Genomic DNA, 26,833 nt, shown 5'->3' on the forward strand with positions numbered 1-26,833 from the left:
GTAGCCTAGTGGTTAGAGTGTAGAGGCGGCGGGTAGCCTCTTGGTTAGAGTTTAGAGGTGGCAGGTAGCCTAGTGGTTAGAGTGTAGAGGTGGCAGGTAGCCTAGTGGTTAGAGTGTAGAGGCGGCAGGGTAGCCTAGTGGTTAGAGCGTTGGACTTGTAACCGAAAGGTTGCAAGATCGAATCCCCGAGCTGACAAGGTAAAAATCTGTCATTCTGCCCTTGAACAAGGCAGTTAACCCACTGTTCTCCGGTAGGCCGTCATAGTAAATAATAATTTATTCTTAACTGACTTGCCTAGTTAAATAAAGGTTAAATAAAAAATGTTGTGATCTGAGAGGAGAAGTATCTCCTTGCCTCAATTGGAGGTCACAGTCCAAGATCCCTCCCCCCTCTGACTTTTTTCTCCAATGGGGTTTGAGAATGAGGAGAAAGAGTGCAAGAAATCCAGGGAAGATGAATTGAGAGAGTACTGTTGAGGGGGGGTAGGTTAACCCTAGTCTCTCCCGCTAGACAGCTGCTGTGAGAAGAGACTGGGTGAGGGGGGCAGGCAGGTGGTCAAGGCTTGGTCTCTGTAGGTAACGGAGGCTCTGGTGAGGCTGCTGGAGTGGGTACGATAGCTGGCGGTGCCAACGTAGTGAACCAGGAGGACATGGCTGACTTAGCGCTGCTCAGAGCTCCACCCACCGACTGACCTGGAGGATGGAGACAGGAGGGATTAGATATACAATGCATTCGGGAAAGTATTCAGACCCCTAGACCTTTTCCACATTTTGTTACATTACAGCCTTATTCTAAAATGGATTAAAATTAATTATTCTAAACTCTAAAATGCATTAAATATATTTTTTTTGTGTGCAAATTTATAAAACATAAGAATTCAGACACTTCGCTATGAGACTCGAAATTGAGTTCAGGTGCATCTTGTTTCCATTGATCATCCTGGAGATGTTTCTACAACTTGATTGAAGTCCTCCTGTGGTAAATTCAATTGATTGGACATGATTTGGAAAGGCACACACCTGTCTATATAAGGTCCCACAGTTGACGGTGCATGTCAGAGCAAAAACAAGCCATAAGGACGAAGGAATTGTCCGTAGAGCTCAGAGACAGGATTGTGTCAAGGCACAGATCTGGGGAAGGGTACCAGAACATTTCTGCAGCATTGAAGGTCCAAGAACACAGTGGGCTCCATCATTCTTAAATGGAAGAAGTTTGGAACCACCAAGACTCTTCTTATAGCTGGCTGACTGGAAAACTGAGCAATCGGGGGAGAATGGCCTTGGTCAGGGAGGTGACCAAGAACCCAATGGTCATTCTGACAGAGCTCCAGAGTTCCTCTCTGGAGATGGGAGAAACTTCCTGAAGGACAACCATCTCTGCAGCACTCCACCAATCAGGCCTTTATGGTAGAGTGATAGCCCACTTGGAGTTTGCCAATGGGCACCTAAAGGACTCTCAGACCATGAGAAACAAGATTCTCTGGTCTGATGAAACCAAGATTGAACTGTTTGGCCTGAATGCCAAGCATCACATCTGGAGGAAACCTGGCACCATCCCTACGGTGAATCATGGTGGTGGCAGCATCAGGCTATGGGGATGTTTTTCAGTGGCAGGGACTGGGAGAGTAGTCAAGAGTGAGGGAAAGATGAACGGAGCAAGTACAGAGAGATCCTTGATGAAAACCTGCTCCAGAGCGCTCAGGACCTCAGACTGGGGCGAAGGTTCACCTTCCAACAGGACAACGACCCTAAGCACACAGCCAAGACAAGGGAGGAGTGGCTTCGGAACAAGTCTCTCTGAATGTTCTTGATTGGCCCAGCCAGAGCCTGGACTTGAACCCGATTGAAGATCTCTGGAGAGACCTGAAAATAGCTGTGCAGTGACGCTCCCCATCCAATCTGACAGAGTTTAAGAGGATCTGCAGAGAAGAATGGGATAAATTCCCCAAATACAGGTGTGCCAAGCTTAGTAGCGTTATACCCAAGAAGACTGCAGGCTGTAATCGATGCCAAAGGTGCTTCAACAAAGTTCTGAAAAGGGTCTGAATACTTATGTAAATTGAATATTTCTTATTTCTTTTTTGCAAAAATTTCGAGGCTGAAACGTAATAAAATGTGGAAAAGTCAAGGGATCTGAATACTTTCCTGAATGCACTGAACTGTTAGGGTGGCAAAATTACAGTAACTTTCCCGAAAATCACAGGTTTTCCAGACATTTTGTTTGCAGGATTCTGGTTTTCCTGTTAGTATATCTGTCTGTTTGTCTCACTGGGGAAGGGTTGGCTAAAGAGTGTCTGTCTGTCTCACTGGGGAAGGGTTGGCTAAAGAGTGTCTGTCTGTCTGTCGGTCTGTCTGTCTGACCGGGGAAGGGTTTGCTAGAGAGTGTCTGTCTGTCTGTTTGTTTGTTTGTCTCACTGGGGAAGGGTTGGCTAGAGAGTTGGATTGTCTGTCTCACTGGAGTAGGGTTGGCTAGAGAGGCTGACTCGGTCTCACCTACTGCCTTCCCAGTCTGCACAACACTCCGACTGGTGGTGATCACAGCTGCCCCCATCTTCTTCCCGCGCTCACTGTTCTGCACAGAGCTGAAATTGAGAGAGAAAACAGAATGGCTACTCAGTCACAACCAACCATCTGGAACCCAGAAATAAACCCTGGTGTCTCTCTGCCCTTCCAAGAAACAAAACAGTAGTGGAACATCTGAATGTTCTGGGTGTTACTACAACTCCTTATAGTAGTGAGAGAGGTTGAGAGAACTAATCATCCAACCTGAGTAGCCGGATGTACATTCCACAACAAATATACAACAAAATCCAGCTTGGTTGTATCTTTTTAATGTCAACACACATTTCAACATTACAGTGCCAAGATTAGAGGTGGACCGATTAATTAGGGCGACTTCAAGTTTTCATAACAAATCTGTAATCTGCATTTTTTGGTGGCTGATTATATTGCAATCCATGAGGAGACCGCGTGACAGGATGACCACCTGTTACGCGAGTGCAGGCAGCAAGGAGCCATGGTAAATTGCTAGCTAGCGTTAAACTGATCTTATAAAAAACAATCAATCAATTCTAACATAATCACTAGTTACTACACATGGTTGAGGATATTACTAGTTTAACTAGCTTGTCCTGCGTTGCATATAATCGATGCGGTGCCTGAAATTGTGTCACTTCTCTTGCGTTCTGTGCAACAGAGTCAGGGTATATGCAGCAGTTTGGGCCTCCTGGCTCGTTGCGAACTGTGTGAAGACCATTTCTTCCTAACAAAGACCGTAATTAATTTGCCAGAATTTTACATAATTATGACATAACATTGAAGGTTGTACAATGTAACAGCAATATTTAGACTTATGGATGCCACCCGTTAGATAAAATACAGAATGGTTCCGTATTTCACTGAAAGAATAAATGTGTTTTCGAAATGATAGTTTCCGGATTTGACCATATTAATGACCTATGGCTCGTATTTCTGTGTGTTTATTATATTATAATCAAATCTATGATTTGATATAGCAATCTGACTGAGCGGTGGTAGGCAGCAGCAGGCTCGTAAACATTCATTCAAACAGCACTTTCCTCTGTTTGCCAGCAGTTTTTTGCAATGCTTGAAGCACAGCGCTGTTTATAACTTCAAGCCTATCAACTCCTGAGATTAGGCTGGCAATACTATAGTGCCTATGAGAACATACAATCGTCAAAGATCTATAAAATACAAATGGTATAGAGAGAAATTGTCCTATAATAACTACAACCTAAAACTTCTAAACTGGGAATATTGAAGTCTCATGTTAAAAGGAACCACCAGCTTTCATATGTTCTCATGTTCTGAGCAAGGAACTGAAACGTTAGCTTTTTTACATGGCACATATTGCACTTTTACTTTCTTCTCCAACACTTTGTTTTTGCATTATTTAAACCAAATTGAACATGTTCCATTATTTACTTGAGGCTAAATTGATTTTATTAATGTATTATATTAGGTTAAAATAAGTGTTCATTCATTATTGTTGTAATTGTCATTATTACAAATATATATATATATATAATAATAATATAATATATATATAATAATAATATAATATATATATAATAATAATATAATATATATATAATAATAATATAATATATATATAATAATAATATATATATATAATATATATATATATAATAATATAATATATATATAATAATAATATAATATATATATAATAATATAATATATATATAATAATAATATAATATATATATAATAATAATATAATATATATAATAATAATATAATATATATATAATAATAATATAATATATATATAATAAAAAAATTAAACGTAAAAAAATAATAATAATAAAAATTAAAAATTAAAAATAAAAAAAATCGGCCAATTAATCGGTATCGGTTTTTTTGGGCCCTCCATTAAATCGGTATCGGCGTTGAAAAATCATAAATCGGTCGACCTCTAGCCAAGATGGTCAATAGTCCGAGTCTAATGATTGGATAAATACAACCATCAACTCTTATTAACCTTAGTGAGAAGAGGATAGATGAGCATTACGGAAATAGCTTCAGCTTGAAATCTGATTGGCTTGGTAGAAGTTTCCCGATATTACTTAGCCACAGACCAATTCAATCCTCACACATCTACAGGAGTGCTTAGGGGGTAGGGGGCTAGGGTGTATGGTCTAGGGGTCTATTTGGAATTCAGCTGTTGTCCCTTCCACGTCAACATCAGTGCCCTCTGTGACCCAGCAACTCGGCACATTTTGCCAGACCAGCTAGAGGGGAGTTATTCTACATTCCTACTGCCCCAGGCCGGCCAGAGGAGAGATATTCTACTGCCCCAGGCCGGCCAGAGGAGAGATATTCTACTGCCCCAGGCCGGCCAGAGGAGAGATATTCTACTGCCCCAGGCCGGCCAGAGGAGAGATATTCTACTGCCCCAGGCCGGCCAGAGGAGAGATATTCTACATCCCTACTGCCCCAGACTGGCTAGAGGAGAGATATTCTACATCACTCTTGCCCCAGGCCGGCCAAAGGAGAGATATTCTACATCCCTACTGCCCCAGGCTGGCTAGAGGAGAGATATTCTACATCCCTACTGCCCCAGGCCGGCTAGAGGAGAGATATTATACATCCCTACTGCCCCAGGCCGGCTAGAGGAGAGATATTATACATCCCTACTGCCCCAGGCCAGCTAGAGGAGAGTTATAGAACCCATTGCCCTTTATGGTTGTGAGATCTGGGGTCCACTCACCAGCCAATAATTCACATAATAGGACAAACACCAAATTGAGACTCTGCATGCAGAATTCTGCAAAATTACCCTCTGTGTACAACGTAAATTGGAGAGAACACCCAACCAAAATCATGAGAAAACAAAAAGATAATTACTTGACACATTGGAAATAAAAAACTAGAATGCTATTTGGCCCTAAACAGAGAGTACACAGCGGCAGAATACCTGACCACTGTGACTGACCCAAACTTAAGGAAAGCTTTGACAATGTACAGACTCAGTGAGCATAGCCTTGCTATTGAGAAAGGCCGCCGTAGGCAGACATGGCTCTCAAGAGAAGACAGGCTATGTGCACACTGCCCACAAAATGAGATGGAAATTGAGCTCCACTTCCTAACCTCCTGCCCAATGTATGACCATATTAGAGAGACATATTTCCCTCAGATTACACAGATCCACAAAGAATTTGAAAACAAACCCAATTTTGATAAACTCCCATATCTACTGGGTGAAATACCACAGTGTGCCATCACAGCAGCAAGATTTGTGACCTGTTGCCACAAGAAAAGGGCAACCAGTGAAGAACAAACACCACTGTAAATACAACCCATATTTATGTTTATTTATTTTCCCTTTTGTACTTTAACTACTTGCACATATGACATTTTAAATGTCTTTATTATTTTGGAACTATTGTGAGTGTAAGATTTACAGTACATTTGTATTGTTTATTTCATTTTTGTTTAACTACTTCACTTGCTTTGTCAATGTAAAACATGTGTCCCATGTCAATAAAGAACCTTAAATTGAAATTGAATTGAGAGCGAGCGAGCGAGGAAAAGAAAGAGAGAGACCGACAGAGAGACAGAGCGAGAGAAAGAGAGACAGACAGAGAGAGAGAGAGAGAGACAGAGAGAGAAACAAAGAGAGAGAGAGAAACAAAGAGAGACAGAGAGAGAGAGACAGACAGAGAGAGAGATCGTTCCATTGATCAGTGAAACAAGGAAGCTGGTTGACTGGTGGGCGGGGTCTGACTAGGGGGCCCTGATGACTGACGGCTCCACTGACAAATTAGGGCACAGGAAAAAGCCCGCATTGTAAACATTTGTCCAATCTGTGTGGGTTAACTTCAGCCCTCTGTGTGAGACGGTGGTGAGACATGGGTCGTATTCAGTATGGGACTAAACGTTTAGAAAACAGAATGAAATGAGAGGGAACTACCTAGACTTGTCCAATAATAACACAGATTTCCATTTTCTATTGAAAAAGTGTTTGCTACGTTTTCCCTACTGATCTAATCTGTGTTTTCTTCAGTACATCTGTCAGTGACGGAAGGGAAGCCTTACACAATGCCAATCAACAGATGCCTCTGACACATCTAAGACAGTCACAGAGGAAGGAGCTGAAGCTGAAAACCCCAGTGTTTTTTGTGTCGAAAGGAACCCGGGCTACAAAGCTGAGGCAGGAAATTAGCTGCATTTATTCCTCAGAAGCTTAGATGGCCAACTGTCAAACTTCCTGTCTCTGATGGCCCCCTAATGTCCTACTCTTTGAACATAAACCTATGGGTGAAAGGCAGTGAATAAAGGGAATCGGGTACCATTTATTTTATTTGATTTAATTTTACAAGTTCTTCGAACAAATTCTTATTTTCAATGACAGTCTAGGAACAGTGGGTTAACTGCCTGTTCAGGGGTAGAACGACAGATTTGTACCTTGTCAGCTCGGGGTTTTGAACTTGCAACCCCCCCCCCCCCCCCCTTTGGGCTCCCAAGTGGCGCAGTGGTCTAAGGCACTGCATCTCAGTGCTAGAGGCGTCACTACAGACCCCGGTTCGATTCAGTGTTTGGGAGTCCCATAGGGCGGCGCACAATTGGCCCAGCGTCGTCCGGGTTAGGGCTTGGCCGGGGCAGGCCACCATTGTAAATAAGAATTTGTTCTTAACTGACTTGCCAAGTTAAATAAAGATGAAATGAAATTCAACACTCAAACTTAATGTAACTTAACTTAACTCAATAGGGCTCTGGTCAACAGTAGTGCATTACGTAGGGAATAATGAACCCCTCGTGTTCAGCAGTCACTTCGTCCCCGTTGCCGACCTCACCACCACAACACACTCCTCTCACCTACATTTGAAGTCGGAAGTTTACATACACCTTAGAGGAGTGTGTTGTGGTGGTGAGATTTAAAAACTCACGTTTTTCACAATTCCTGACATTTAATCCTAGTAAAAATTCCCTGTCAGTTAGGATCACCACTTTAGTTTAAGAATGTGAAATGTCAGAATAATAGTAGAGAGAATGATTTATTTCAGCTTTTATTTATTTCATCACATTCCCAGTGGGTCAGAAGTTTACATGCACTCAGATTAGTATTTCGTAGCATTGCCTTTAAATGGCTTAACTTGGGTCAAACATTTCGGGTAGCAAATTTTATGTAGAATTGAGGTCAGGGCTTTGTGATGACCTTGACTTTGTCCTTAAACCAGTTTGCCACCACTTTGGAAGTATGCTTGGGGTCATTGTCCATTTGGAAGACCCATTTGCGACCAAGCTTTAACTTCCTGACTGATGTCTTGAGACATTGCTTCAATATATCCACATAATTGTCCTCCCTCATGATGCCTTCTATTTTGTGAAGTAGTCTCTCCTGCAGCAAGGCACCCCCGTGCTTCACGGTTGGGATGGTGTTCTTCGGCTTGCAAGCCTACCCCTTTTTCCAGTCTGTTATATCTGGAGTATGTCTTATCCGGTGTCCTGTGTGAATTTATGTACGCTCTCTAATTCTCTCTTTCTTTCTCTCGGAAGACCTGAGCCCTAGGACCATGCCTCAGGACTATCTGGCATGATGACTCCTTGCTGTCCCTAGTCCACCTGGTCGTGCTGCTGCTCCAGTTTCAACTGTTCTGCCTCCGGCTATGGAACCCTGACCTGTTCACAGGACGTGCTACCTGTCCCAGACCTCCCAGAAGAGGACTGGCCACCCCACATAGCCTGGTTCCTCTCTAGGTTTCTTCCTAGGTTTAGGGAGTTTTTCCTATCCACCGTGCTTCTACACCTGCATTGCTTGCTGTTTGGGGTTTTAGGCTGGGTTTCTGTACAGCACTTTGAGATATCAACTGATGTACAAAGGGCTATATAAATACATTTGATTTGATTTGTGGAGTGGTTGAAAAATGAGTTTTAATGACTCCAACCTAAGTGTATGTAAACTTCCGACTTCAACTGTAGCTACTCCTCTGAACTCTCACTGTACCAATGCATGGCAGCCTTCACAGTAATGCAGCAGGTTATCGGCAGACTCAGTAGCCTCGGTTTTTCGGATGACTGCCTTGCCTGGTTCACCAATTACTTTGCAGACAGAGTTCAGTGTGTCAAATCGGAGGGCATGCTGTCCGGTCCTCTGGCAGTCTCTATGGGGGTGCCACAGGGTTCAATTCTCGGGCCGACTCTTTTCTCTGTATATATCAATGATGTTGCTCTTGCTGCAGGCGATTCCCTGATCCACCTCTACGCAGACGACACCATTCTATATACTTTCGGCCCGTCATTGGACACTGTGCTATCTAACCTCCAAACGAGCTTCAATGCCATACAACACTCCTTCCGTGGCCTCCAACTGCTCTTAAACGCTAGTAAAACCAAATGCATGCTTTTCAACCGATCGCTGCCTGCACCCGCATGCCCGACTAGCATCACCACCTTGGATGGTTCCGACCTTGAATATGTGGACATCTATAAGTACCTAGGTGTCTGGCTAGACTGTAAACTCTCCTTCCAGACTCATATCAAACATCTCCAATCGAAAATCAAATCAAGAGTCGGCTTTCTATTCCACAACAAAGCCTCCTTCACTCACGCCGCCAAACTTACCCTAGTAAAACTGACTATCCTACCGATCCTCGACTTCGGCGATGTCATCTACAAAATGGCTTCCAACACTCTACTCAGCAAACTGGATGCAGTCTATCACAGTGCCATCCGTTTTGTCACAAAAGCACCTTATACCACCCACCACTGCGACTTGTATGCTCTAGTCGGCTGGCCCTCGCTACATATTCGTCGCCAGACCCACTGGCTCCAGGTCATCTACAAGTCCATGCTAGGTAAAGCTCCGCCTTATCTCAGTTCACTGGTCACGATGGCAACACCCATCCGTAGCACGCGCTCCAGCAGGTGTATCTCACTGATCATCCCTAAAGCCAACACCTCATTTGGCCGCCTTTCGTTCCAGTACTCTGCTGCCTGTGACTGGAACGAACTGCAAAAATCGCTGAAGTTGGAGACTTTTATCTCCCTCACCAACTTCAAACATCAGCTATCTGAGCAGCTAACCAATCGCTGCAGCTGTACATAGTCTATTGGTAAATAGCCCACCCATTTTCACCTACCTCATTCCCATACTGTTTTTATTTATTTACTTTTCTGCTCTTTTGCACACCAATATCTCTACCTGTACATGACCATCTGATCATTTATCACTCCAGTGTTAATCTGCAAAATTGTAATTATTCGCCTACCTCCTCATGCCTTTTGCACACATTGTATATAGACTGCCCCTTTGTTTTCTACTGTGTTATTGACTTGTTAATTGTTTACTCCATGTGTAACTCTGTGTTGTCTGTTCACACTGCTATGCTTTATCTTGGCCAGGTCGCAGTTGCAAATGAGAACTTGTTCTCAACTAGCCTACCTGGTTAAATAAAGGTGTTCTCAACTAGCCTACCTGGTTAAATAAAGGTGTTCTCAACTAGCCTACCTGGTTAAATAAAGGTGTTCTCAACTAGCCTACCTGGTTAAATAAAGGTGTTCTCAACTAGCCTACCTGGTTAAATAAAGGTGTTCTCAACTAGCCTACCTGGTTAAATAAAGGTGTTCTCAACTAGCCTACCTGGTTAAATAAAGGTGTTCTCAACTAGCCTACCTGGTTAAATAAAGGTGTTCTCAACTAGCCTACCTGGTTAAATAAAGGTGTTCTCAACTAGCCTACCTGGTTAAATAAAGGTGTTCTCAACTATCCTACCTGGTTAAATAAAGGTGTTCTCAACTAGCCTACCTGGTTAAATAAAGGTGTTCTCAACTAGCCTACCTGGTTAAATAAAGGTGTTCTCAACTAGCCTACCTGGTTAAATAAAGGTGTTCTCAACTAGCCTACCTGGTTAAATAAAGGTGTTCTCAACTAGCCTACCTGGTTAAATAAAGGTGTTCTCAACTAGCCTACCTGGTTAAATAAAGGTGTTCTCAACTAGCCTACCTGGTTAAATAAAGGTGTTCTCAACTAGCCTACCTGGTTAAATAAAGGTGTTCTCAACTAGCCTACCTGGTTAAATAAAGGTGTTCTCAACTAGCCTACCTGGTTAAATAAAGGTGTTCTCAACTAGCCTACCTGGTTAAATAAAGGTGTTCTCAACTAGCCTACCTGGTTAAATAAAGGTGTTCTCAACTAGCCTACCTGGTTAAATAAAGGTGTTCTCAACTAGCCTACCTGGTTAAATAAAGGTGTTCTCAACTGGCCTACCTGGTTAAATAAAGGTGTTCTCAACTAGCCTACCTGGTTAAATAAAGGTGAAATAAAATTATAAAAATAAAAAAGGTTGAGAGCTTCAAGTTCCTTGGTGTCCACATCACCAACAAACTAGAATGGTCCAAACACACCAAGACAGTCGTGAAGAGGGCACAACAAACCTATTCCCCCTCAGGAGACTGAAAAGATTTGGCATGGGTCCTCAGATCCTCAAAAGGTTCTACAGCTGCAACATCGAGACTGGTTGCATCACTGCCCGGTACGGCAATTGCTCAGCCTCCAACCGCAATGTACTACAGAGGGTAGTGCGTACGGCCCAATACATCACTGGGGCTAAGCTTCCTGCCATCCAGGACCTCTATAACAGGTGTCAGAGGAAGGCCCTAAAAATTGTCAAAGACCCCAGTCATAGACTGTTCTCTCTACTATCGCATGGCAAGCGGTACCAGAGTGCCAAGTCTAGGAAAAAAAGGCTTCTCAACAGTTTTTACCCCCAAGCCATAAGACTCCTGAACATGTAATCAAATGGCTACCCGGACTATTTGCATTGTGTGCCCCCCCCAACCCCTCTTTTACGCTACTGCTACTCTCTGTTTATCATATATGCATAGTCACTGTACATACTACCTCAATCAGCCAGACTAATCAGTGCCTGTATATAGCCTCGCAACTGTATATAGCCTCGCAACTGTATATAGCCTCGCAACTGTATGTAGCCTCTCTACTGTATGTAGCCTTTCTACGGTATGTAGCCTCTCTACTGTATGTAGCCTCTCTACTGTATGTAGCCTCTCTACTGTATGTAGCCTCTCTACTGTATGTAGCCTCTCTACTGTATACAGCCTCTCTACTGTATGTAGCCTCGCTACTGTATGTAGCCTCTACTGTTTATAGCCTCGCTACTGTATATAGCCTCGCTACTGTATATAGCCTCGCTACTGTATATAGCTTCTCTACTGTTTATAGCCTCTACCCTATATAGCCTCTACCCTATATAGCCTCGCTACTGTATATAGCCTCGCTACTGTATATAGCCTCGCTACTGTATATAGCCTCGCTACTGTATATAGCCTCGCTACTGTATATAGCCTCGCTACTGTATATAGCCTCGCTACTGTATATAGCCTCTACTAAGGATGAAGACTCGTGGCATGCATCCCAAATGGCACCCTATTCCCTATATAGGGCATTCTATTCCCTATGGGTCCCAGTCAAAAGTAGTGCGCTATATAGGGAATGGGGTGCCATTTGGGATGCCGACATAGGGTGGAGGCAGGGGGAAATGTCTGGAGGGTAGCCCTAGAGGCAGGGCTGAAGACCCGGGACAGTCAACGCACAGGACAGGATCGCATTTCCTATACACTTCCTGAAACGTACCCCAAGCCCCGGCCCGAACACCGCCAGCGAAGGTTTTTGAGAATGAACCTCTGTCATAATTAATGGACGGAGCAAAATATGAGACCTGGTGTGTTTCTCTATCACCATCACAAGCAGGGCAGTTATTAGTAGCTAAGTACTCTATGGAATAGAGTGACTGCAGTGAAACATGGCACCTAGCTATATGTTACAGGAGAATATGGAGTTGAGGACACAGAGTTTAGAACACCAGAGTTTAGAACACCAGAGTTTAGAACACCAGAGTTTAGAGAGTTTAAAACACGAGAGTTTAGAACACCAGAGTTTAGAACACCAGAGTTTAGAACACCAGAGTTTAGAACACCAGAGTTTAGAACACCAGAGTTTAGAACACCAGAGTTTAAAACACCAGAGTTTAAAACACCAGAGTTTAAAACACCAGAGTTTAGAGAGTTTAGAACACCAGAGTTTAGAACACCAGAGTTTAGAACACCAGAGTTTAGAACACCAGAGTTTAGAACACCAGAGTTTAGAACACCAGAGTTTAGAACACCAGAGTTTAGAACACCAGAGTTTAGAACACCAGAGTTTAGAACACCAGAGTTTAGAACACCAGAGTTTAGAACCTGGAGGAAGGGAGGGCCCATATGCACATCCTAAATTTGAGACTACCGGTGCTGGGCTAAAAACAAATACAGATTAGGTAGAAATGTAGTATATGTAACGTACAGTATGTTTAGATGCAGGGAGACGTCACTGGGAATCAGCTATATTCTGTGTGAGGACCGCTCATTCCTTTATCCCAGTTTAGAATATGGTCAATATGTAAGGAGTCAGTGACTCCGTGGTGCTGTGTTGGAGACTTCTGGATTCCACTGGGTTTGGGATTCATTTTCCCCAACTTCTCTCTGAATACAGTTTAGCAAGATGGCAGGAGGATTTGCTCCAATCCTCAGAAATGTCATCAGAAATCAGGTCTAGGATTTATACTCGCTGGTCCTCAACACTATGACTCGACTCTTCCCTCGAAAGTGTTGACTTGGTCTTGAGGACATCTCTGCTCATCTCATAAGTAAGGAAGTAGCCTTGTGGACATATCTGCTTTCTGTAGAGTGAGGCAGCTTAATGTCCAAATACACCCCCTGGACAGGACTGTAGTCTCATTTTATGGAGTTAAACCCCATTCTATCTCCTGTTTCTGTAGTCTGGGGCAGCTTAATGTACAAATACACCCCCTGGACAGGACTGTAGTCTCACCGTAAGGCCTTACCCCCCCCAAATCTATCTCCTTAATGCTGAGTGCCAAGTAGACACACATTGGGTCTTTGGTATGACTCAGCCAGGGATCGAACTCCCATCCTCCCAATCTTAGGGTTGACACTAATCACAAGGCCACTGAGTTGATGGAATAGGCCACAGCCATTTCACAGTACTTGGCAAAAACATAATGTGGATTCACTATCTATAGTGTTGTATTATTATAATCAGACAAGCAGTGAAATGAGAAGCAGTGAAATGAGAAGCAGTGAAATGAGAAGCAGTGAAATGAGAAGCAGTGACATGAGAAGCAGTGACATGAGAAGCAGTGACATGAGAAGCAGTGACATGAGAAGCAGTGACATGAGAAGCAGTGACATGAGAAGCAGTGACATGAGAAGCAGTGACATGAGAAGCACCTGGCATAGAAACACTACCAAACTTCACCACTGGGAGGCAGACATCTGCATGTTTTTGTGAGATTGTCATTTCAATGATTACATTGTGTGATATAGCCTATAGTACAGATATGTAGAACGGTGTCAAAGAATACTGAAGAGAATACTGTGAGAATCTTAGTTAGACTGAAGGACTCACTGTGAGAATCTTAGTTAGACTGAAGGACTCACTGTGAGAATCTTAGTTAGACTGAAGGACTCACTGTGAGAATCTTAGTTAGACTGAAGGACTCACTGTGAGAATCTTAGTTAGACTGAAGTACTCACTGTGAGAATCTTAGATAGACTGAAGTACTCACTGTGAGAATCTTAGTTTCAGATCAGCAGCACTGTACTGTCCTTGGAACGGATGACTGAGAAAGGAGGGAAAAACAGGTTATTTATCCAAGTCAAACATCTAGATATTTTACATTTAGAAGACACTAAAGATGACCAATCCAACACCAAGCTACCACCCTCAGAGCCTCTACCACCCTCAGAGCCTCTACTACCCCCCCCCCGCCCTATCCTACCCCCAGAATGTCTCTCTTACCCTGGGGTGATCTCAGCCATGGCTGGGTGCTTGTTGATGAACCACACTCTGTAGTTGTGTGTGATCCTCCAGGCTGAGATAAAGGGAGCGCCCCAGTCCGCTAGCAACTTCTCATTATCTGGACACACAGAGAGACAGAGACCGAGAGACAGAAAGAGAGAGACAGACAGAAAGAGAGAGAGACAGACAGACAGAAAGAGAGAGAGACAGACAGAAAGAGACAGACATAGACAGAGAGACAAACAGAGGCAGAAAGAGAGAGAGAGACAGAGAGAGACAGAAAGAGACAGAAAGAGACAGAAAGAGACAAACAGAGAGAGGCAGAAAGAGACAGAGAGAGACAGAGACAGACAGAGAGAGAGAAAGAGAGAGACAGAAAACAAACATTTAGCCTTTTGTTGTGAAATCCTCTGAAAACAAATTATTTTCTCCATACTAATTGCTAATCAGACATGAATCTATAGACTTGATTGAGGGAAAGATTAGTAAATCAAGTTGCTGGTGATGGTTGAATAGAAGATGCCTACTGATGGACCTGCAAAAATCAATACCTTCTAGTACGGTAGAGTATATCATCAATACCTTCTAGTACGGTAGAGTATATCATCAATACCTTCTAGTAAGGTAGAGTATATCATCAATACCTTCTAGTAAGGTAGAGTATATCATCAATACCTTCTAGTACGGTAGAGTATATCATCAATACCTTCTAGTACGGTAGAGTATATCATCAATACCTTCTAGTAAGGTAGAGTATATCATCAATACCTTCTAGTAAGGTAGAGTATATCATCAATACCTTCTAGTAAGGTAGAGTATATCATCAATACCTTCTAGTACGGTAGAGTATATCATCAATACCTTCTAGTAAGGTAGAGTATATCATCAATACCTTCTAGTACGGTAGAGTATATCATCAATACCTTCTAGTAAGGTAGAGTATATCATCAATACCTTCTAGTAAGGTAGAGTGTCATCAATACCTTCTAGTAAGGTAGAGTATCATCAATACCTTCTAGTAAGGTAGAGTATATCATCAATACCTTCTAGTAAGGTAGAGGATAGGAGGGAGTGTATGTAGAGTCCAAACTGGGCCCTGATCCACTCGTCCCCTCCCTCCCAGCCGGTCCCATCCAGAAACACGTCCTCGCGGTTCTCTGTCACGTGTTTGACCAGGTAGTCAGCAAAACGCAGGTCAGCCGTGGTCAGGCCTAGCAGCTTCCTCAACTCAGGGTCCCCGATCTGGAGCTTAGCTTCCTCCACCTAGTGGGATGGACGGACGCACACACACACACACACACACACACACACACACACACACACACGCACGCACACACACACACACAATACAGGTCAAATCAGATTTCACATGGGAGAGTTAAACACATCCATGATGTGATAACATCTGTAACCCTGGTCTAAAGTAGTGCACTGTGTAGGGAATAGGGTGGTTATAGTCCCTGGTCTAAAGTAGTGCACTGTGTAGGGAATAGGGTGGTTATAGTCCCTGGTCTAAAGTAGTGCACTGTGTAGGGAATAGGGTGGTTATAGTCCCTGGTCTAAAGTAGTGCACTGTGTAGGGAATAGGGTGGTTATAGTCCCTGGTCTAAAGTAGTGTAGGGAATAGGGTGCCTTTGGGCTCTGGTCTAAAGTAGTGCACTGTGTAGGGAATAGGGTGCCTTTGGGCTCTGGTCTAAAGTAGTGCACTGTGTAGGGAATAGGGTGCCTTTGGGCTCTGGTCTAAAGTAGTGCACTGTGTAGGGAATAGGGTGCCATTTGGGACACACCCTTAGAATAATGTGCATTTCGGGCCAACAGGACCCAGGAGAAAGAAGAGATGGAGAGAGATGGAATTGAAGAATCCATAGACTCTAACCACTTCTGGGAAAATGAAAAAACACTAAAAACAAACATCAACATGAAGAATTATCTATCCAAAATGGAGATGTTTGGGTAAACCACTTCTCCAATCTTTTTGGCTCTATAACAAAGAACAAAGAGCAAAAACATATACATGATCAAATACAAATCTTAGAATCAACTATTAAAGACGACCAGAACCCACTGGATTCTCCAATTACCTTGAACGAGTTACAGGACAAAATAAAAACCCTCCAACCCAAAAAGGCCTGTGGTGTTGATGGTATCCTCAATGAAATTATCAAATATACAGACAACAAATTCCAATTGGCTATACTAAAACTCTTTAACATCATCCCTAGCTCTGGCATCTTCCCCAATATTTGGAACCAAGGACTGATCACCCCAATCCACAAAAGTGGAGACAAATTTGACCCCAATAACTACCGTGGAATATGTGTCAACAGTAACCTTGGGAAAATCCTCTGCATTATTATTAACAGCAGACTCGTACATTTCCTCAATGAAAACAATGTACTGAGCAAATGTCAAATTGGCTTTTTACCAAATTACCGTACAACAGACCATGTATTCACCCTGCACACCCTAAATGACAAACAAACAAACAAAGGCAAAGGCAAAGTCTTCTCATGACTCAATTTGGCATGAGGGTCTGCTATACAAATTTATGGAAAGTGGTGTTGGGGGAAAAAAATATGACATTATAAAACCCATTTACACAAACATCAAGTGTGTGGTTAAATTGGCAAAAAAACACACACATTTCTTTCCATGGGGCCGTGGGGTGAGACAGGGATGCAGCTTAAGCCCCACCCTCTCAATGAACTTGAGAACATGAAAACATGATAAAATACACAGAGAGTCAGGACACCTGTTTAATGTTCCATCTGAAAGACGACACTCAATCACTGCCCTGGGGCATTGGGGTATATATTATTTTAGACCAGAGGAAAGAGTGCCTCCTACTGGTCCTTCAACACCACTTCTAGCAGCATCTGGTCTCCCATCCAGGGACCGACCAGGAACAACCCTGCTTAGCTTTAGAGGCAAGCCAGCAGCATCTGGTCTCCCATCCAGAGACCGACCAGGAACAACCCTGCTTAGCTTTAGAGGCAAGCCAGCAGTGGGATCAAGGGTGGTGGAAAGAGGAAAGATGGAGAGATGAGAGAGAGAAGAGAAGGAGAGATGAGAGAGAGGAAAGATGGAGAGATGAAGAGATGAGAGAGAGAAGGAAAGATGGAGAGATGGAGAGATGAGAGAGAAGGAAAGATGGAGAGAGAGAAGAGAAGGAAAGATGGAGAGATGAGAGAGAGAAGGAAAGATGGAGAGAGAGAAGAGAAGGAGAGATGGAGAGATGAGAGAGAAGAGAAGGAGAAGAGAGAGAGGAAAGATGGAGAGATGAGAGAGATGAAGAGATGAGAGAGAGAGAAGAGATGGAGAGATGAGGAGAGTGATAGATGGAGAGATGAGGAGAGTGATAGATGGAGAGATGAGGAGAGTGATAGATGGAGAGATGAGGAGAGTGATAGATGGAGAGATGAGGAGAGTGATAGATGGAGAGATGAGGAGAGTGATAGATGGAGAGAGGAGAGATGGAGAGATGAGAGAGAGGAGAGATGAGAGAGAGGAGAGAGAGGAGAGATGAGAGAGAGGAGAGAGAGGAAAGATGGAGAGATGAGAGAGAGGAAAGATGGAGAGATGAGAGAGAGGAAAGATGGAGAGATGAGAGAGAGGAAAGATGAAGAGATGAGAGAGAGGAAAGATGAAGAGATGGAGAGATGAGGAGAGTGATAGATGGAGAGATGAGGAGAGTGATAGATGGAGAGATGAGGAGAGTGATAGATGGAGAGATGAGGAGAGTGATAGATGGAGAGATGAGGAGAGTGATAGATGGAGAGATGAGGAGAGTGATAGATGGAGAGATGAGGAGAGTGATAGATGGAGAGATGAGGAGAGTGATAGATGGAGAGATGAGGAGAGTGATAGATGGAGAGATGAGGAGAGTGATAGATGGAGAGATGAGGAGAGTGATAGATGGAGAGATGAGGAGAGTGATAGATGGAGAGATGAGGAGAGTGATAGATGGAGAGATGAGGAGAGTGATAGATGGAGAGATGAGGAGAGTGATAGATGGAGAGATGAGGAGAGTGATAGATGGAGAGATGAGGAGAGTGATAGATGGAGAGATGAGGAGAGTGATAGATGGAGAGATGAGGAGAGTGATAGATGGAGAGATGAGGAGAGTGATAGATGGAGAGATGAGGAGAGTGATAGATGGAGAGATGAGGAGAGTGATAGATGGAGAGATGAGGAGAGTGATAGATGGAGAGATGAGGAGAGTGATAGATGGAGAGATGAGGAGAGTGATAGATGGAGAGATGAGGAGAGTGATAGATGGAGAGATGAGGAGAGGGATAGATGGAGAGATGAGGAGAGTGATAGATGGAGAGATGAGGAGAGGAAAGATGGAGAGATGAGGAGAGTGATAGATTGTTTGAATATATACATAAAGGATCCAGCTGGTAACGCCGCCCTTTTTAAAAACCAAAATCATCAAAAATAACACCCTAACAGCTTCAGGGAGAGAGAGATGGAGAGAGGAGAGAGAGAGAGGAGATGGAGAGAGGAGAGAGATGGAGAGAGGAGAGAGAGAGAGAGGAGATGGAGAGAGGAGAGAGATGGAGAGAGGAGAGAGAGAGATGGAGAGAAGGATAGAGAGAAGGAGAGAGAGAAGAGATGGAAAGAGAGAGAGATGGAGAGAGGAGAGAGAGAGAGAGGAGATGGAGAGAGGAGAGAGATGGAGAGAGGAGAGAGAGAGAGAGGAGATGGAGAGAGGAGAGAGATGGAGAGAGAGAGATGGAGAGAGAGAGAGATGGAGAGAAGGAGAGGGAGAGAAGGAGAGAGAGAAGAGATGGAAAGAGAGAGAGAGGAGAGAGGAGAGATGGAGAGAGGAGATGGAGAGAGGAGAGAGATGGAGAGAGGAGAGAGAGAGAGAGAGATGGAGAGAAGGAGAGGGAGAGAAGGAGAGAGAGAAGAGAAAGGAGAGAGAGGAGATGGAGAGAGGAGAGAGATGGAGAGATGGAGAGAGGAGAGAGGAGAGAGAGAGAGGAGATGGAGAGAAGGAGAGAGAGAAGAGAAAGGAGAGAGGTAGAGATGAAGAGGATGAGAGATGGAGAGAGGAGAGAGAGATGGAGAGAAGGAGAGAGAAGAGATGGAGAGATGAGAGAGAGGAGAGAGAAATAAGGAGAGATGAGTGAGAGAGAAATAAGGAGAGATGAAGAGAAGGAGAGAGAGAGAAATAAGGAGAGAGGAGAGATGGAGAGAAATAAGGAGAGATGGAGAGAAATAAGGAGAGATGAGTGAGAGAGAAATAAGGAGAGAAGAGAGAGAGAGATAAGACAAGGAGAGAGGAGAGATGGAGAGAAGGAGAGCGAGAAGAGATGGAGAGGAGAGCGAAAAGAAAAGGAGAGAGATAAGAGAGAGAGAAGAGATGGAGAGAGAAGAGAGAGAGAGATGGAGAGAGCAAGACTCACGTCAACGACTGCGTCACTCAGGTGCCTCTGCTGACGGAAGAGGATGTTGGTTGCCCCGGCAACAAAGCCGCGCACCGTGACATCTGACAGCAGGTGGTGCTGCTGCAAGGCCATGTAGGGCAGGCACAGGTAACCCTGGCAATGACACACATACAGGTTAAAGGTCACTAATGTATGTGTGTGTGTGTGTGTGTGTGTGTGTGTGTAGAGTTGGATCTAGTCAGAGAGAGGACACACTCAACAGTGAGGTTACAGTAACATCATTATATGTTGTTTGTATTGGGTCAATGTTTGCCATGGTGTTATGCAACCCTCTGGTGATTAAACTGACTTTCCCCTGCAGGGAGGACTGGAAAAGCAGAGCTTGCATGTGTGTGTGTGTGTGTGTGTGTGTCCTTGTAGTACTGGAAAAGCAGAGCTCGGCATGTGTGTGTGTGTGTCCTTGTAGTACTGGAAAAGCAGAGCTCGGCATATGTGTGTGTGTGTGTGTGTCCTTGTAGTACTGGAAAAGCAGAGCTCGCATGTGTGTGTGTGTGTGTGTGCATGTGTGTGTGTGTGTGTGTCCTTGTAGTTCTGGAAAAGCAGAGCTCGCATGTGTGTGTGTGCGTGTGTGTGTGTGTGTGTGTCCTTGTAGTACTGGAAAAGCAGAGCTTGCATATGTGTGTGTGTGTCCTTGTAGTACTGGAAAAGCAGAGCTTGCGTGTGTGTGTGTGTGTGTGTGTGTGTGTGTGTGTCCTTGTAGTACTGGAAAAACTCCTAGCTCTTCTCACCCGCTAGTCACCACACCCATGTGTGGGCGCTTTGAAAACGCAAATACCTGACCAACTGACATTTATGAGGGGGTTTACTATACATCTAGATATCAGAGAATACATCTAGATATCAGAGAATACATCTAGATATCAGAGAATACATCTAGATATCAGTAACTGTAACTAAAGAGGAACGATCCACCCCCCACCCTGTAACTAAAGAGGAACGATCCACCCTGTAACTAAAGAGGAACGATCCACCCCCAACCCTGTAACTAAAGAGGAACGATCAACCCCCCCACCCTGTAACTAAAGAGGAACGATCCACCCCCCACCCTGTAACTAAAGAGGAACGATCCACCCTGTAACTAAAGAGGAACGATCCACCCCCCACCCTGTAACTAAAGAGGAACGATCCACCCTGTAACTAAAGAGGACCGATCCACCCCCCACCCTGTAACTAAAGAGGAACGATCAACCCCCCCACCCTGTAACTAAAGAGGAACGATCCACCCCCCACCCTGTAACTAAAGAAGAACGATCCACCCCCCACCCTGTAACTAAAGAGGAACGATCCACCCCCCACCCTGTAACTAAAGAGGAACGATCCACCCCCCACCCTGTAACTAAAGAGGAACGATCCACCCCCCACCCTGTAACTAAAGAGGTACGATCCACCCCCCACCCTGTAACTAAAGAGGAACGATCCACCCCCCACCCTGTAACTAAAGAGGAACGATCCACCCCCCACCCTGTAACTAAAGAGGAACGATCCACCCTGTAACTAAAGAGGAACGATCCACCCCCCCACCCTGTAACTAAAGAGGAACGATCCACCCTGTAACTAAAGAGGAACGATCCACCCTGTAACTAAAGAGGAACGATCCACCCTGTAACTAAAGAGGAACGATCCACCCTGTAACTAAAGAGGAACGATCCACCCTGTAACTAAAGAGGCACGATCCACCCTGTAACTAAAGAGGAACGATCCACCCCCCACCCTGTAACTAAAGAGGAACGATCCACCCCCCACCCTGTAACTAAAGAGGAACGATCCACCCCCCACCCTGTAACTAAAGAGGAACGATCCACCCCCCACCCTGTAACTAAAGAGGAACGATCCACCCCCCACCCTGTAACTAAAGAGGAACGATCCACCCCCCACCCTGTAACTAAAGAGGAACGATCCACCCCCCACCCTGTAACTAAAGAGGAACGATCCACCCCCCACCCTGTAACTAAAGAGGAACGATCCACCCCCCACCCTGTAACTAAAGAGGAGCGATCCACCCCCCACCCTGTAACTAAAGAGGAGCGATCCACCCCCCACCCTGTAACTAAAGAGGAACGATCCACCCCCCACCCTGTAACTAAAGAGGAACGATCCACCCCCCACCCTGTAACTAAAGAGGAACGATCCACCCCCCACCCTGTAACTAAAGAGGAACGATCCACCCCCCACCCTGTAACTAAAGAGGAACGATCCACCCTGTAACTAAAGAGGAACGATCCACCCTGTAACTAAAGAGGAACGATCCACCCTGTAACTAAAGAGGAACGATCCACCCTGTAACTAAAGAGGAACGATCCACCCTGTAACTAAAGAGGAACGATCCACCCTGTAACTAAAGAGGAACGATCCACCCTGTAACTAAAGAGGAACGATCAACCCCCCCACCCTGTAACTAAAGAGGAACGATCCACCGCCCCACCCTGTAACTAAAGAGGAACGATCCACCCCCCACCCTGTAACTAAAGAGGAACGATCCACCCTGTAACTAAAGAGGAACGATCCACCCTGTAACTAAAGAGGAACGATCCACCCCCCACCCTGTAACTAAAGAGGAACGATCCACCCCCCACCATGTAACTAAAGAGGAACGATCCACCCCCCACCCTGTAACTAAAGAGGAACGATCCACCCCCCACCCTGTAACTAAAGAGGAACGATCCACCCTGTAACTAAAGAGGAACGATCCACCCGGTAACTAAAGAGGAACGATCCACCCTGTAACTAAAGAGGCACGATCCACCCTGTAACTAAAGAGGAACGATCCACCCCCCACCCTGTAACTAAAGAGGATCGATCCACCCCCCACCCTGTAACTAAAGAGGAACGATCCACCCCCCACCCTGTAACTAAAGAGGAACGATCCACCCCCCACCCTGTAACTAAAGAGGGACGATCCACCCTGTAACTAAAGAGGAACGATACACCCCCCACCCTGTAACTAAAGAGGAACGATCCACCCCCCACCCTGTAACTAAAGAGGAACGATCCACCCCCCACCCTGTAACTAAAGAGGAACGATCCACCCCCCACCCTGTAACTAAAGAGGAACGATCCACCCCCCACCCTGTAACTAAAGAGGAACGATCCACCCCCCCACCCTGTAACTAAAGAGGAACGATCAACCCCCCCACCCTGTAACTAAAGAGGAGCGATCCACCCCCCCACCCTGTAACTAAAGAGGAACGATCAACCCCCCACCCTGTAACTAAAGAGGAACGATCAACCCCCCCACCCTGTAACTAAAGAGGGACGATCCACCCTGTAACTAAAGAGGAACGATCCACCCCCCACCCTGTAACTAAAGAGGAACGATCCACCCCCCACCCTGTAACTAAAGAGGAACGATCCACCCCCCACCCTGTAACTAAAGAGGAACGATCAACCACCACCCCGTAACTAAAGAGGAACGATCCACCCCCCACCCTGCACCCTGTAACTAAAGAGGAACGATCCACCCCGTAACTAAAGAGGAACGATCCACCCCCCCACCCTGTAACTAAAGAGGTACGATCAACCCCCACCCTGTAACTAAAGAGGAACGATCCACCCTGTAACTAAAGAGGAACGATCAACCCCCCACCCTGTAACTAAAGAGGAACGATCCACCCCCCCACCCTGTAACTAAAGAGGAACGATCCACCCCCCACCCTGTAACTAAAGAGGAACGATCCACCCCCCACCCTGTAACTAAAGAGGAACGATCCACCCCCCACCCTGTAACTAAAGAGGAACGATCCACCCCCCACCCTGTAACTAAAGAGGAATGCTAGATCAGTTGGCTGTTGCCATGGCAACATGTAGGTGAATAATTTAAAAAGCAGGTCAAGGTCTCTGTGGATTAGAAACACTGCTAGTTGATTGGTCGACGGTGAGAGAGATCTACAGACGCAGATAAAGATCTTTCTAAGTGTACGCTGAAAGGATCTGTGTTGAGTTGGGCACCTTGGTGAAGATGGCGAGTGGCAGGCCATATTGGTCCTCTTCCAGTCCAGACACCAAGCCCTGAGAGACGTCTCCCTGGCCTCCTGGCCCTGCCGACAGGCCCCGGGGCTGCACCGTGATGGGGATACCTGTCTCCAGACCCCCTGAACCCCCCGTCTCAGAGTCTCTAGTCCCTTCCTCCAAAACACTGGGATCCAGTGTCTCCCAGTCGCTCTCCGAGGAGTCTGGGGAAGTCCGAGAGGGGGGCATCAGCTGGGTGTTCTCCCTAGTGGAGGTCTCTGGGGAAGTCCGAGAGGGGGGGCTTCAGCTGGGTGTTCTCCCTAGCTGGGGTGGAGGTCTCTGGGGAAGGCGATGTCCTCTGTGAAGCCTTCACGATGGAGGTGGTGTGGTCCTCTCCGAAGCCCTCCTCCCCCATTAGCTCCACGGTAGCGTTGGTGATGTCAGTGACGGAAACAGAGACCAAGTCCTCTGCCCCAGACACACAGTGTCCTAGTGTGATCTCCTCGGAGACGCTGCTCTTGGGCCGGTAGTGGGAGGAGTCAGCCAGGCCGTGCTCGATCATACCTAGAGGAAGAAACACAGCATACATGATATCAAATCAAATCAAATTTATTTATAAAGCCCTTCGTACATCAGCTGATATCTCAAAGTGCTGTACAGAAACCCAGCCTAAAACCCCAAACAGCAAGCAATGCAGGTGTAGAAGCACGTCCTGACCTATAGGACTCAACATCACCTTTGACCTTCAGTATGGGGGAAGAAGAATCCAACAACATGTGTACCAAATATCACCCATACTCATTATAATCACCCATACTCACAATATCACCCATACTCACTAATCACCCATACTCACTAATCACCCATACTCACTAATCACCCATACGCACTATAAAATCACCCATACTCACTATAAAATCACCCATACTCACTAATCACCCATACTCACTAATCACCCATACTCACTAATCACCCATACTCACTAATCACCCATACCCACTAATCACCCATACCCACTAATCACCCATACGCACTATAAAATCACCCATACTCACTATAAATCACCCATACTCACTATAAATCACCCATACTCACTAATCACCCATACTCACTAATCACCCATACTCACTAATCACCCATACCCACTAATCACCCATACCCACTAATCACCCATACTCACTAATCACCCACTCACCATATCACCCATACTCATTATAAATCACCCATACTCACTATAAATCACCCATACTCACTATAAATCACCCATACTCACTATAAATCACCCATACTCACTATAAATTACCCATCCTCGTGATATCACCCATACTCGCAATATCACCCATACTCACGGTATCACCCATATGCACCCATATTCAATGTATCACCCATATTCACCCTAATACAATATTCACTATATCACCCATTTCACCCTAATACAATATTCACTATATCACCTTAATACAATATTCACTGTATCACCCATATTCACCCTAATACAATATTCACTATATCACCCATATTCACCCTAATACAATATTCACTATATCACCCATATTCACCCTAATACAATATTAACTATATCACCCATATTCACCCTAATACAATATTCACTATATCACCCATATTCACCCTAATACAATATAGGGTTCTGGTCAAAAGTAATGCACGGTGGCAGGAGTGTTAGTGGTTAGAGTGTAGGGGCGGCAGGTAGCCTAATGGTTAGAGTGTAGGGGCGGCAGGGTAGCCTAGTGGTTAGAGTGTAGAGGTGTTAGGGTAGCCTAGTGGTTAGAGTGTAGAGGAGGCAGGTAGCCTAGTGGTTAGAGTGTCGAGGTGGCAGGTTGCCTAGTGGTTAGAGTGTAGCGGTGGCAGGTAGTCTAGTGGTTAGAGTGTAGAGGAGGCAGGTAGCCTAGTGGTTAGAGTGTAGAGGAGGCAGGTAGCCTAGTGGTTAGAGTGTAGAGGTGGCAGGGTAGCCTAGTGGTTAGAGTGTAGAGGTGGCAGGGTAGCCTAGTGGTTAGAGTGTAGAGGTGGCAGGGTAGCCTAGTGGTTAGAGTGTAGAGGTGGCAGGTAGTCTAGTGGTTAGAGTGTAGAGGTGGCAGGGTAACCTAGTGGTTAGAGTGTAGAGGAGGCAGGTAGCCTAGTGGTTAGAGTGTAGAGGTGGCAGGGTAACCTAGTGGTTAGAGTGTTAGAGGTGGCAGGGTAACCTAGTGGTTAGAGTGTAGAGATGGCAGGTAGTCTAGTGGTTAGAGTGTAGAGGTGGCAGGTAGTCTAGTGGTTAGAGTGTAGAGGGGGTAGGTACACTAGTGGTTAGAGTGTGGAGGTGGCAGGGTAGCCTAGTGGTTAGAGTGTAGAGGAGGCAGGTAGCCTAGTGGTTAGAGTGTAGAGGTGGCAGGGTAGCCTAGTGGTTAGAGTGTAGAGGTGGCAGGTAGCCTAGTGGTTAGAGTGTAGAGGTGGCAGGTAGCCTAGTGGTTAGAGTGTAGAGGTGGCAGGGTAACCTAGTGGTTAGAGTGTAGAGGTGGCAGGGTAACCTAGTGGTTAGAGTGTAGAGGTGGCAGGTAGTCTAGTGGTTAGAGTGTAGAGGTGGCAGGGTAACCTAGTGGTTAGAGTGTAGAGGTGGCAGGGTAACCTAGTGGTTAGAGTGTAGAGGTGGCAGGGTAACCTAGTGGTTAGAGTGTAGAGGTGGCAGGGTAACCTAGTGGTTAGAGTGTAGAGGTGGCAGGGTAACCTAGTGGTTAGAGTGTAGAGGTGGCAGGGTAACCTAGTGGTTAGAGTGTAGAGGTGGCAGGGTAACCTAGTGGTTAGAGTGTAGAGGTGGCAGGTAGTCTAGTGGTTAGAGTGTAGAGGTGATAGGTAGTCTAGTGGTTAGAGTGTAGAGGGGGTAGGTACACTAGTGGTTAGAGTATAGAGGTGGCAGGGTAACCTAGTGGTTAGAGTGTAGAGGAGGCAGGTAGCCTAGTGGTTAGAGTGTAGAGGTGGCAGGTAGTCTAGTGGTTAGAGTGTAGAGGGGGTAGGTACACTAGTGGTTAGAGTGTGGAGGTGGCAGGGTAGCCTAGTGGTTAGAGTGTAGAGGAGG

The 26,833-nt window shown here is 45.2% G+C and overlaps 1 protein-coding gene across 1 annotated transcript in view; it reads right to left on the bottom strand.

Moving 5' to 3' along the window:
* Nucleotides 1-225: 225 nt before the first annotated feature.
* LOC109909304 (late secretory pathway protein AVL9 homolog) overlaps nt 226-26,833 on the bottom strand; it is a 48,801-nt gene continuing 22,193 nt past the window's right edge. The window contains 8 exon segments of the mRNA XM_031796879.1: nt 226-693; nt 2,494-2,582; nt 14,130-14,183; nt 14,363-14,480; nt 15,406-15,625; nt 19,777-19,911; nt 23,764-24,102; nt 24,194-24,327. Coding sequence (XP_031652739.1) covers nt 557-693; nt 2,494-2,582; nt 14,130-14,183; nt 14,363-14,480; nt 15,406-15,625; nt 19,777-19,911; nt 23,764-24,102; nt 24,194-24,327 — 1,226 coding nt within the window. The 3' untranslated portion in view covers nt 226-556.

Source organism: Oncorhynchus kisutch, linkage group LG18 (assembly GCF_002021735.2).
Source record: "Oncorhynchus kisutch isolate 150728-3 linkage group LG18, Okis_V2, whole genome shotgun sequence".
Taxonomy (NCBI): domain Eukaryota; kingdom Metazoa; phylum Chordata; class Actinopteri; order Salmoniformes; family Salmonidae; genus Oncorhynchus; species Oncorhynchus kisutch.